At 39.1% G+C, this 12070-nt stretch overlaps 1 protein-coding gene across 1 annotated transcript in view; it reads left to right on the top strand.

Annotated features, from left to right (window-relative positions):
• dnah1 (dynein, axonemal, heavy chain 1) overlaps positions 1 to 12070 on the top strand; it is a 395000-nt gene that overhangs the window by 342734 nt on the left and 40196 nt on the right. Inside the window, exon 73 of the mRNA XM_048606524.1 lies at positions 3042 to 3218. Coding sequence (XP_048462481.1) covers positions 3042 to 3218 — 177 coding nt within the window. The remainder of the gene's footprint in view (positions 1 to 3041; positions 3219 to 12070) is intronic.

Below are 12070 nucleotides of genomic sequence, written 5' to 3'. Positions count from 1 at the left end.
TGGATGATTTGGTACTAGGTGGTTGCTATGTCCAGAACTGGCAGCTGGTTGGATATTGAATTGGTCAATTGGGGAAAACTGGTGCTAACCAACCAAGCACAGAATGTTGTTTAAAAAAAAGGGAGAAAACTGGTTCTGACCGGTTTTGGAAGAGGCAGAGTGATTTTTGAAACTTGCGAAGACTGGCTGCTGTTTTTTACTCTCTTTAGTTTCTTCTCCAGTTAAAGAAGTGTTGAACGTTCTGAAAAACAAATCATAGTCTATAAGAAATAAGTAAATACTTCTGGTGACCTACTGAACCATTCATATTCACCACTGCCTTCAAAATTAGGCATATAGTTACATGCCTGTGAACAACACATTGATCAAGGATTATGTGAAGGCTTGACATTCATCGTTAAAACTGGTTAATTGAACTAGCAAATTATAATTCTTTTATTTTCTTTCTAATTTATCCCTTAACTGTGCCTGTCTGTCCGTGTGTGAGTGGAGATTAGGATCAAAGAAGATTGGGTTTAAATCATAGACATTAATTAGATTACTTGTTGATTAGCTCTGTCATACTAAAGTTACAATATTAATAATACTCTTTACTTTTGTTTAAGTTATAAACTTAGCATCCAAGATCTATTATTCGTAAAGTCTGTTTAGGAATAATTGGACAAAATAATTGGGCAATTTTGAGAGTCATCGAATATTTTGTGTATCCAGTGATAGCAAAGATTTTTGGTTTGGCTAGTTATCCCTCTGTTGTAACATTGTCAATAAATGTGCATCCAGAGAGTACTACAAAGAGAATTTTCTATGATGTAACCTAGGTACAATTCTCATGAGTGGCACTTCTTAGATCATGTCCAGGACAGCAAAGCACTTGCCTGGGAACCAACCAATTGGTTGCTTACATCTTCTGAAGACGTTCAATTCTCAAAACTTACAAACTCATGCTGGCCCAACGTATGTACTGCCACATGTGAATAAAATGTTACAATTTTACCATTAAGTACAAAAGGGACTGAGACTGCAAGTCCAGAAGTTGACTCTCAGTTGCAAAAGCCAATTGCCATTGCTGTTCTGATTTCTTGATGTTCACCTTCTCAAGTTTGAACATTATGACAAGTTAGTAAGAACAAGCTGCTGTGCCCAAACTACTATTGAGTTTTTATCAGTATACAGAAGTATTATGAAAATCTGAAATTGCTTTGTTTTGGGCTGTAGAAGAACTCCAATTCCTGACAGGCTTGAGAGTTCCAAAGCATGAATGGAATGCATCAAAGCTCTGCATGCTCCATTCAAATTGTTTGTTTAACAACAGGTGGACCCATACATTTGAAGAAGTAATTTACCTTCATAGTGGAGGCTAGCATGAAAAGGTAACCATAGAACTGTGGAAACTATGAAAAGGAAGTCCACAGGATCCAGTCAGTTGGTTGGAAGCAGCTGAAGCAGAAGGTTTGGCTTTGGTCAGTTGAGTACTTAGAAGGGGGCAGCACAGTGGCCTAGTGGTTAGCACTACTGTGTCAGCGCTAGGGACCCGGGTTCGATTCCACCCTTGGGCGACTGGAGTTTGCACATTCTCCCCGTGTCTGTGTGGGTTTCCTCTGGGTGCTCCGGTTTCCTCCTACAGTCCAAAGATGTGCAGGCTAGGTGGATTGGCCAAGCTAAATTACCTGTAGCATTCAGGGATGTGTAGATTAGGTGGGTTATAGGGGGATGGGTCCGGGTGGGATGCTCCGAGGGTCGGTGTGGACTTGTTGGGCCAAAGGGCCTCTTCCCACACTGTAGGGATTATATAATCTATGAAAGCAGGGGGAAGAAATACTGTTATTAGTAGACTCCTTGTAGTCTTGGTTGAGAGACACAGTCATTAATTTTATGTGTGAAAAGAGGCCTTTCGGCGCAATGTGTCGTCATCAGTCATCAAACATCCATCTTTTTCCATCCTATTTTCTAGCTCTCGGCCCATAGCCTTGTATGCTTTTCAGTGTTCATCTAAATAGTTCTTAAATATCTTAAGGGTTCCCACCTTTATCACCCTTTAAGGCTGAGTTCCAGATTCCCACAACCAAATGGGTGAAAAAGAATTTCCTCAAAACCCTTCTAAACCTCCTGCTTCTTACTGAACCGTGACTCCTTTACTAATGGGGAAATTTCCTCCTTATCTACCCCATCTGTGCCCCACAGAGTAGATGCTGAGGAGCTAAGAAGGTGGCAAAAAGTCATTGAATCTGTGTTGGAAAGAGAAGAACAGCCAAAGAAAGTGACAAAAACAGAAGTTGCTGGAAAAGCTCAGCAGGTCTAGCGGCATCTGTGGAAAAAAAATCAGAGTTAACGTTTTGGTTCCGGTGACCCTTCCTAAGAACTGATGGTGGCTAGGAAAATGTCGGTTTATATGCATTATATGCAGAAAATAGGGAGGAGGATAGGTTAGGGAGTAAATGATAGGATAGAGCCCGAAGAGAGAGAAGAGCAATTGGATAGACAAAGTTGATAACGATCTGGCTAGGAGGATGAATGGCTAGGAGTTGTTAATGGGAACTATTAGTGTCTAATAACAGGGAATGGGTAGTGGCAGGCTATGTGATAACAAGGCCTGGTGTGTGGGGTACGGGACTAGGGTATGGGAGAGCTTAGGCCCTAAAATTATTGAACTCGAATCCCCATGAAGGGGACAAAGTTTTAATGAGATTTGAAGAAATGCGATTTCACTGATGTCTGGGTGGGTTGTTGAGAAATACATGGGATTTGTCTTGACTGTATCTGCTATTTGATGTTTTCTGTGGAGTCCTTCACCATAGTTGGTTGCCCATATTTACCTCATACGTATATCTTAGTCAGTTGTTTTCCTTTTCTAACATTTTATACTCAAGTTCATTTTGTTTGTTCAAAATTGTAGCAGTTTGTGGCTTTATTCTCTTGGTAAGGGCCTGGATCTCAAACTTCATCTACTTTAAAGAGAAAAAGTTACTGGTCCTTAAGCAAATCATAACCTAATTTGGTGGATTGTACCAACAGTCTAATGGCCTGCTGCATTGACTTCACAGGTACTGAAGTATACTGCTGGGGAGATTAATTACGGAGGTCGTGTGACGGATGACTGGGATAGGCGGTGCATAATGAATATTTTGGCAGACTTTTATAATTCAGACGTCCTAGAACAAGGTTTTGTCTACTCTGAATCTGGAATCTACAGGCAGATTGATACTGAGAGTGAACTTGAGGCAAGTGCAGACTTTTTTAAAGATACTCTTTTTATTTAATCCTTTCAATGTTTGCAATGAATGTATCGAAGCAAGTTTTTAACATTAACATATTTATGATCATTGTTCTGAATTGATAGTAAATTAAAGAGGTAATTTACCCATTCAGTGGATGATATTGTGATGAAAAAACTTTGGATAGCATGCACTGAAATTTTTTTCTCTTCTGAAGAAATGAAAGAAAAATCAAAACATCATGCTTAAAGACTAAGTTGCCTAAATTTGTGGCAACCTTTCCTCTGAGTGTTTGCATGTTCCATTTCAGGATTTAGCGTGCATAATATTACAAACATACTAAATATGAGCAGAAGTAGGCCATTCAGCCACACAAGTCTGCTCCATTATTCAAACAGATCAGAATTGATCTTATTGTGTTTTGAATTCTATATTCCCATTTACTCCAGATTGCTTTTGATTCCCTCACCAAATAAGAATCCATTTACTTCTGCCTTAAAAGAAATCAATGACCCCACTTCCACCATCTTTTTAAGTAGAGAGGGTTCCAAAGTCATACAACCCTCTGAAAGAGAGAAGGACGATTTCTAATTTTAAAACAGTGACCCCTAGTTTTGAACTCACCTATAAGAGTAAACATCCTATCCATTTCCACATTGTCAAGCTCTTTCAGGATCTTACACACATTAATCAAGTCACCTTCACTATTCTAAACTCCACTGGAAACAAGCCCAGTCTGTCCCACCTTTTCTCATTGACAACGCACTTGTTCCAGGAATCAATCCAGTCAATTTTCTCTGAATTGTCTCCAATGCATTTACATCCTTCCTTAAATAAGGAGACCAAAACTGTGACAAAAATAGAAATTATTAGAAAAGCTCGGCGGGTCTGGCAGCATCGGTGGAGAAAAATCAGTGTTAACATTTTGAGGAGGTCTGAGGAAGGGTCAATCAACCTAAAACATTAACACTGATTTCTCTCCACTGATGCTGCCAGACCTGCTGAGTTTTTCCAGCAATTTCTATTTTTGTCTCTGATTTATAGCATTCACAGTTCTTTTGGTTTTTATTTAGACTAAAACTGTGAACAGTATTCGAGATTTGCTCTCACCAATACCCAGAACAACTGAAATATTACATAGAAACGTAGAACCTAGGAGCAAGAGCAGACTATTCCCAATTGCCTTTGAATTTTCCTAAGTGCTCAGCTATAACCTCTTCAATGAACAATTTTAATACCTTCCCATTACAGACATCAAGCTAACTGGTCGGAAACTTCTTGTTTTCTCCCTCCCTCTCTTCCTGAATAAAGGGATTATTTTTGCTACTTCTCAGTCTGATAAAACCTTCCTGAATGTCAAGAATTTTGAAAATTAACACTAAGACATCTACTCCCCATTATCCACCCCTTCAAGTTTCTAGGATAAAGTCTGTCTACACCCAAAAACTTGTTAGCCCACAGCTCCAAAAGTTTGCTTAGTACTGGCTGACACTAGAAAGTGCCACTCTGAACATAGGAGTCATATATCACATTTCAACCTTCCTTCAATGAGAAGAAGAATTATACTCAACTCAAAGTGCTAATTCTTTCTTTAACCACAGATGCTTCCAAGCTTGCTGAAGATTTACAGCACTTTGTGTTTTTATTTCAAATTTCCAGAATGTGCACTATTTTGCTTTTATTGTAAGAGTCATTCATCCTTTTGGGCCGGTTCTTCCATTGAATTAATTATTACTGATCTATATCTCTGTTCCATTATCAGACTTAGCTACATAATCTTGTGATAGCTATTCCAAATAAAATAAAACTTTCATCTTTTTGATGACAGCTTTATATGTTTATTCAAGAATATACTGCCAATCCTATATTACTATTTGAAGAACAGGAATTAACGCAATTTTCTGGACAACCAAACTTGTTGTTTTGAGCACGGTAGAAACTGATAATTTTTAGAAAGATAATTGAATTTTTGGCGATTAAGTGGAAGGATTACTCAAGATTTCAAGTTTTAAGACCTTTAATGTACTAAATAACCTAAATAAACTAAAAGCAACATGGTCTAAATATTATTCAGCAGGCAATTTATACTCTAAGCTACAGGAGAAAAAAGTTCCTATTTAAATTTTACAGTAAGAATAATCTCCTTCACTGTTATACTTTTCGCTGTCTCTTAAATGGACACTTCATTCTCCATGTATCAGTCAAAAGTAGTTCTTAGTTCCTGCAGATTTGCTTCACTTTCTCCTCCTTTCCCAGCTCAGCAACTCCTTGTCCCAGAACTGACTTTGACAATGAAGGATCAATTGAAGATCTTCCCTGTAGCAAAGTGGTGAAACAAGGCCAGAATTTTCTCTGCTTATGGTGCAAAACTAGCTGCTTCCATCTTTCTCTTCATTCTTTTTCAGATTTTTGCAGACTGACCTGTCATGAGGTTCCAGGATTTCTTATAAAAAGTCTGTAAGATGACAGTGCAATAGCTTTCTATGTTCTTTTCCCTATTCAAAGCCAACCTCCATTACAATTTGAATTACATGGCCTGGTAAAAATCCTAATTAGTTATCGTCTAGAACCACAACTTCTTTCTATCTTGGAATTGGACAGTTTAAAATGTAACCATGTACAATTCCTTGCATTCCGTGGGACTTGGAGACTAACAGTCTATCCATCATCAGCACAGCTATTGTTGATGTGAAAAACTTGCACTTCCTTCACAGTAAAACAACCTGGGCCCCATTTTAACCTTGAACAACAAAGCCTCCTGGGTTTGTTGTCAGCGAAGTTCAGAGAAAATCACATGATCCATTTATTCCTCTATTTTACCCTATATTAAAATCACATTCCCAAAACAAATTAATCTTAAAAACCTTTAATTTGTGACATTGTCACTAAATGGCTGCTGTGTTTCACTATGTTAAAACAGTAGTCATGTTTCAGAGACTCTTAAAATAGTGAGAGGCTGGAAAAGCACAGCAGGTCAGCCAGCATCAGCGGAGCAGGAAAATCAACATTTTGGGCCGAAACCCTTTTCAACCCAAAATGTCAACTTCCCTGCTCCTCTGATGCTCTCTGACCTGCTATGCTTTTCCAGCCTCACACCTATAGACCCTGGCTTCCAGCATCTGCAGTCCTTATTGTCTCCAAGCCTCTTAAAATGGCACTATAAGTCTTTCTCCAAAATGTCACTGTTTTAAGCTGACCGTAACATTTTCATCCATGTGGCAGCCTTTTAACATTCCACATTAATAATTATTTCCATTGGCAACAATCAGATTAGTAGAACAATTAAGTTGGAGTCTGTCAGAATCCTGTTTGACTGGAAAATGAGGCTAAAAGTTGTATGAACAAATTAGATGTTACTTTCTTGTCTCTTCTTGCACATAAATTTAAGACAGAAAATATTTAAGATGACTTAAAGAGTTATAATTATAGCTATATACATTTGAGTTGTTCCCAAACAATTTATATATAGAAAGGTAGCTGTTAAAGGACAGCACTTAAAACATTCTTTTTATTTTCTTCTGTACAATTATTAGTGCTCATCCAGCTGTAGTCTAATATTAAGTTTATTAGAGCTTCTTTTGAAGAGAAGGAAAATACTCCTTGTTGCAAATTTACTATATTTGAACATTTTTGTCAGAGCTCTTGTTTAAATTGGCAGGAATTCAAAGTAAAACTGCACCATTACCATTGAAAAATCACAGGCATTTAAAGAATTTGTATGTCTAACAGACATTGAGTAGGGGGATATTTCTAGGGTCAACCAAGAAACTAAAAAAGCGATGAATTTTCAGCAGGTTTTTGAACCAAGAGCAGGAAATGATGAAGTGAAAATAACAATGTAAGACCTAAGTGGCCAAAGACCTTTCCAAAATATATTATGTATGGTTTCATGGGCACAATAACAGTAGACTCCAAATTGCTAGAAAGCGCACCAAGAAAAGGCAAATAATTTTCCCAGACCCTGCTAGAAAATGAATCTCACAATCCCCTTCTAAAATGTATAAATCCATTACTGCCACAAAGTCTGTTTCTGTGTAATATTGTTTCATTGGCAAAAAAAGTAATGGAATTTTAGATATACGTTAACTTTTGACAATTTAATGCCCTATTGCATTAGAGAAGGCTGTGGAACACTTATCAGAATTGACTGTAGAAAAATAAATGCTTTTGATAAAAATAGCAAAAGTTAAGGTGGACATGGCACTGAATTCTGATCATTTTCACCATAGGCTGATAAACTAAGTGTGAGAGGAAATAACAGCAGCCCCTGCCACAATTTTTCAACACTCCATTTGCAGATTGACAACTGTCAAGTTTGCAAACCAATGTCTCATCTCCGTTTAAGAAAGGACAGCAGGATAAATTAGGTGATTGGGTACTTACTTGATAAGATTTCCTCCTGTAGTTAATCCACTGGAGAATTTCACAGTAGATGTACAATGAGTGCAATCAAAGTCCTACAGATTTTCCTTAATTGATTCCTTAGATGGGATGGACATTAAAGATCATAGACCAGTTATACCTCAAATCAATTGTGGGCAAATTTTGAGCATCTATGATTGTAGATTAAATCAGAGGGACATGGGATAATTAATTACAACTATCATTGAACTGATGGGGAGGCAGTGGGGTTGGTGTAATGTCACTATACTATCACTGAAATAGTAATCCAGAACCCAAGCTAATGTTCTGGGAACACAGGTTCAAATGCCACCATGATAAATGTGAATTTTGAATTCAATAAAAAATCTGGAATTTAGAACTACCCTAATGGCAACCATGTAACGACTGTCATAAAACCCAACTGGTTCACTAATGTCCTTTTAGAAGGAAATCTGCCCTCCTAATATGGATGGCCTACATGTGACTCCAGATGCACTGTAATGTCATTGACATAGAAACAGATAAAGCATAGATTCATACAGCAAATTCAGCCCACCATGTCAATGCCAACCAACAAACAAAACTACACTAATTCCATTTACCTGCACTTGGTTCATAGCCTACTATGCCCTGGCATTTTAAGTGTTTGTCCAGATGCATCTTAAATGTTGCAAGAGTACCTGACTCCATGAGCCTCTTGGGCAGCACATTCCATATTTCTTCCACCTTCTGGGTGAAAAAAAATTTCCTCAGATCCCCTCTAAACTATTTTACTCCTCACCTTAATCGTATGCCCTCTGGTCTCAGACATGTCTCCCATACGGAAAATATTCTCATGGTCTCTACATCTCATAATTTTATATGCCTCAATCAGATCTGTGCTCAGCCTTCTCTGCTCCAAGGAAAATAAACCCAGCCTAACTAGTCTGTCCTCATAACTTGAAACTTTACAACCCAGGAAACATCCTGGTGAATCTTCTCTCCACCATCTCTAGTGCAATCACATCCTTCCGATAGCGTAATGACCAGAACTGCCCACATTACTCCATCTGTGGCCTAACCAATGTTTTATGAAGTTATGACAAGACTTCCCTGCTCCTATATTCTGTGCCCTAGCAAATGAAGGCTAGCATCCTGTATGCCTTCTTCACCACCCTGTCGAGCTGTGCTGACACCTTCAGTAATCTATGTGGCTGACTCTTAAGTGCCTATCTAGTTAAATTGGATTAAATTATCTAGTTAAATTATTCAAAAGAGTATGATGAAGCCACTGCACCAAGCCCTGAGGAACTGAGCCAACTTAACATTCTTTATGAAAACCTCCTTTTGGTTAAGAATTGATAATATGGATTTAACTTATATCTTACAACTTATAAGTGCTTTCACAGACAAAAGAGAGAGATGAATTTAATTATTTTTACTGTCTCTTTCTCTTGCCTGTAACAGGGGTTTGGATTTTAAATTTACCTTCTTACTTTTATTTTCCCCTTTCTCTTTTGAAAATAAGTGTGTATCCCCTCATTCTGTTTGTGAAGTTCAATTTAAAATTACCAACAGCAAATTCTTTAGGGTTAAAACAAAGGAGGGGTTATGATTGCATTCAAAGCCCAGGCAAATGGTTCATGACACACAGTCACAAACATGTGCATCAAAGACAGAAAGAAAAGAGAAAGGAAAGGAGAGAAATTTGTTGCAAATTACAAATTACTTAAAAGTCTTTTCAGAAACCAGACTACTGCAAGATATTGGGATCAAAGCCAGCCATTTAGCTGAGCTTAGAGCTATTTAAGATCATGTATTCTCTTCTGATGTTACAAACATACACATGAACAAAAGTCAAAGCTATATAGTTAAGAGGGATTCAAACAAATGTGTAACTGAGGCTAAGCATTGGCTATGAGAGCACGATCCCCCCACCCCCCACCGTGGTACAGTGGTAGTGTCCCTACCCCTGGACTGAGAGACTTGGATTCCAGTCCCACCTGCTCCAGAGGTGTGTGATAATATCTCTGAATAGGTTGATTAGAAAAAAATAGGTTAAATTTTTAAAAAAAATACAGCAGACCTAAGTCTGCTCCTGTTCCATGGTTACATTTATGCCCAGGTGGCCTGGGAGAGACAGCATGCAATGTCCATCAATGCTCTTGATGCCTTTAGGGAAAGGTGGGCACCAGAGTGCTTTATTCGCCTCTCCAGCTCCATTTGATTTAGCCTCTTGCCTCTCTCCCTACCTCCCCCTCAGTTTTGATGGTTTGTGTTGCCCTTAATGGGCTCTGCATGTAAATATTAAATAGGCTACACTGGTGCTTTTACTGTTGGTGGTTAATAGTTGAACAAAAAACACAAAAAAAAGTTAAGGTGATTTAGGAAATTCACTCAGTTATGCGCAATAGCACTTTGAAGTATATAAAAAAAAGACCCAAGTTTGCTCCTCTTCCATGTTTACATTCATGCGCTGGTGTCCTTGGAGAGGGAGCAATGTGGTGTCCATCCATAATTCTCAATGCCTTCAGAGAGAGGTGGGCACCATGGCGGATACAGTGCTTTATTTCCCCAACCAACACCACTTGATTTAGCCTCTTCCCGCTCTCCCTAACCCCCTTCACTTTTGATAGTTTGCATTGTCCATAATGGGCTTTGATTGTAAATATTGAATTGGCAATATAGGTGGTAGTTGAAAGAAAAGAAACTAAAAAGAGTCACAATACTTTTGCTGGTAAGTCACTCAGTTTTGTGTAGTAGCATTTCTGGGTATTAAAGAAAAAAAACTGAAGCAGACCCAAGTCTGCCCTCTTTTGTGGTTATGTTCACGCCCAGTTGTGCTTGGAGAGGGACCATGCACTGTCCATCAATGCTCTCAATGTTTTTAGAGAGAGGTGGGCACAGCGGAGGTTGCAGTGCGCTATTTCCCCCTTGAACTCCACTTTGATTTACCTCCTTCCCGCTCTCCCTACCCACTTCATTTTTGATGGTTTTCATTGCCCATAATGGGCTTTGCAATATAAAGTTAAAAATAAAGCCAAGGAGATCTTGTGGCACTGTTGTAGTGTCCCTACCTCTGAATTAGGAGGCCTTGGTTCAAATTCCACCAGCTCCAAAGTATGTAATGTACAGCTCTGAACAGTTTGATTAGAGAAAAAAAAGTAGAGCCAATGGGCTCTTGTGGTGCAGTAGTAACATCCTTATCTCTGGACCTGGGGGCCCAGTTCAGTTCCACCTGATGTAGGGGCGTGTGATAGCGTTGCTGGACAAGTTGATTAGAAAATAATGGCACTTCCTGAATATAAAACTAAGATAAGGAGGACCAACAGGGTAGTCTCGGCACAGTGGTAGTGTCCCTACCTCTAGGCTAAGGCCTAGTACAAGTCCCACCTGCTCTAGAGGTGTGCAATACAGCCCTCCGAACAGCATGATTTAAAAATGTAAAGCACACCCAGCTGGGAGGAGTTGGTGTCACAGTAATATCCCTCAAATAGTAAACCAGAAACCCGGGCTAATATTTTTTTGAGTTCCAGAGGCGTGTAATAACGTTTCTGAATATGTTGATTTAAAAATGTATAAAGCAGATCCAGGATGCCTTTAGAGGCACGTGAGCACCACAGGGGATATAGTACTTTATCCCCCACCCCCACATCTTCAATTTGATTTAGTGCCTTTCTGTAACCCCCCCAACTTAGTTTAGTCTACTTATCCTTTATGTTGGCTTGACTAGAATGTCTGTGCAATGTAAGGATTGTCACATTCCAGAAGAATAATATACAGTTTTTGTCATATGGTCACTTCTGGTCAGAACTTTTTATAAATTGTGGTCAACTGGCATTATGTGATCAGTGTCCTGTGATCAGAGTCATATGTAGGCCAGACCAGGTAAGGATGGCAGTTTCCTAAGCTAAAGGACATTAGGGTCCCGCCTTCACATTGAGAATAACATCTATCATGTTGTGTGGCACTAACACTGTGCTAAATGGGACAAACTTTGAACAGATCAATAACTCAAGACTGGGTATCCATGAGGCGCTGTGAGCCATCAACAGCAGCAGAATTGTACTCCAGCACAATCTATAAACTTATGGCCTGGCATATCCTCACTTGACCATTACCATCAAGCCAGAGGATAAACCCTGGTTCAATGGAAGGCATGCCAGGGGCAGCACCAGGTATATCTGAAGATGAGGGGTCAACCTAGTGAAGCCACCAAACAAGGCTACTTGCATGCCAAACAACAAAAGCAGCAAGTGATAGACAGAGCTAAGCGATCCCACAACCAACAGATCAAATTTAAGCTTTGCAGTCCTGCCACATCGTGTCATGAATGGTGGTGGACAATTAAACAACTCACTGGAGGAGGAGGCTCCACAAATATCCCCATCTTCAATGATGGAAGAGCCCAAAACATCAGTGCAAAAGATAAGGCTGAAGCTTTTGCAGCAATCTTCAGCCAGAAGTGCCGAGTGGATGATCCATTTTGGCATCCT

This window comes from Rhincodon typus, chromosome 16, assembly GCF_021869965.1.
Source record: "Rhincodon typus isolate 14 chromosome 16, sRhiTyp1.1, whole genome shotgun sequence".
In the NCBI taxonomy this organism is placed as follows: Eukaryota; Metazoa; Chordata; class Chondrichthyes; order Orectolobiformes; family Rhincodontidae; genus Rhincodon; species Rhincodon typus.
Note: the sequence above shows the minus strand (reverse complement) of the source record. Positions and strands in the feature narration are given on the sequence as shown.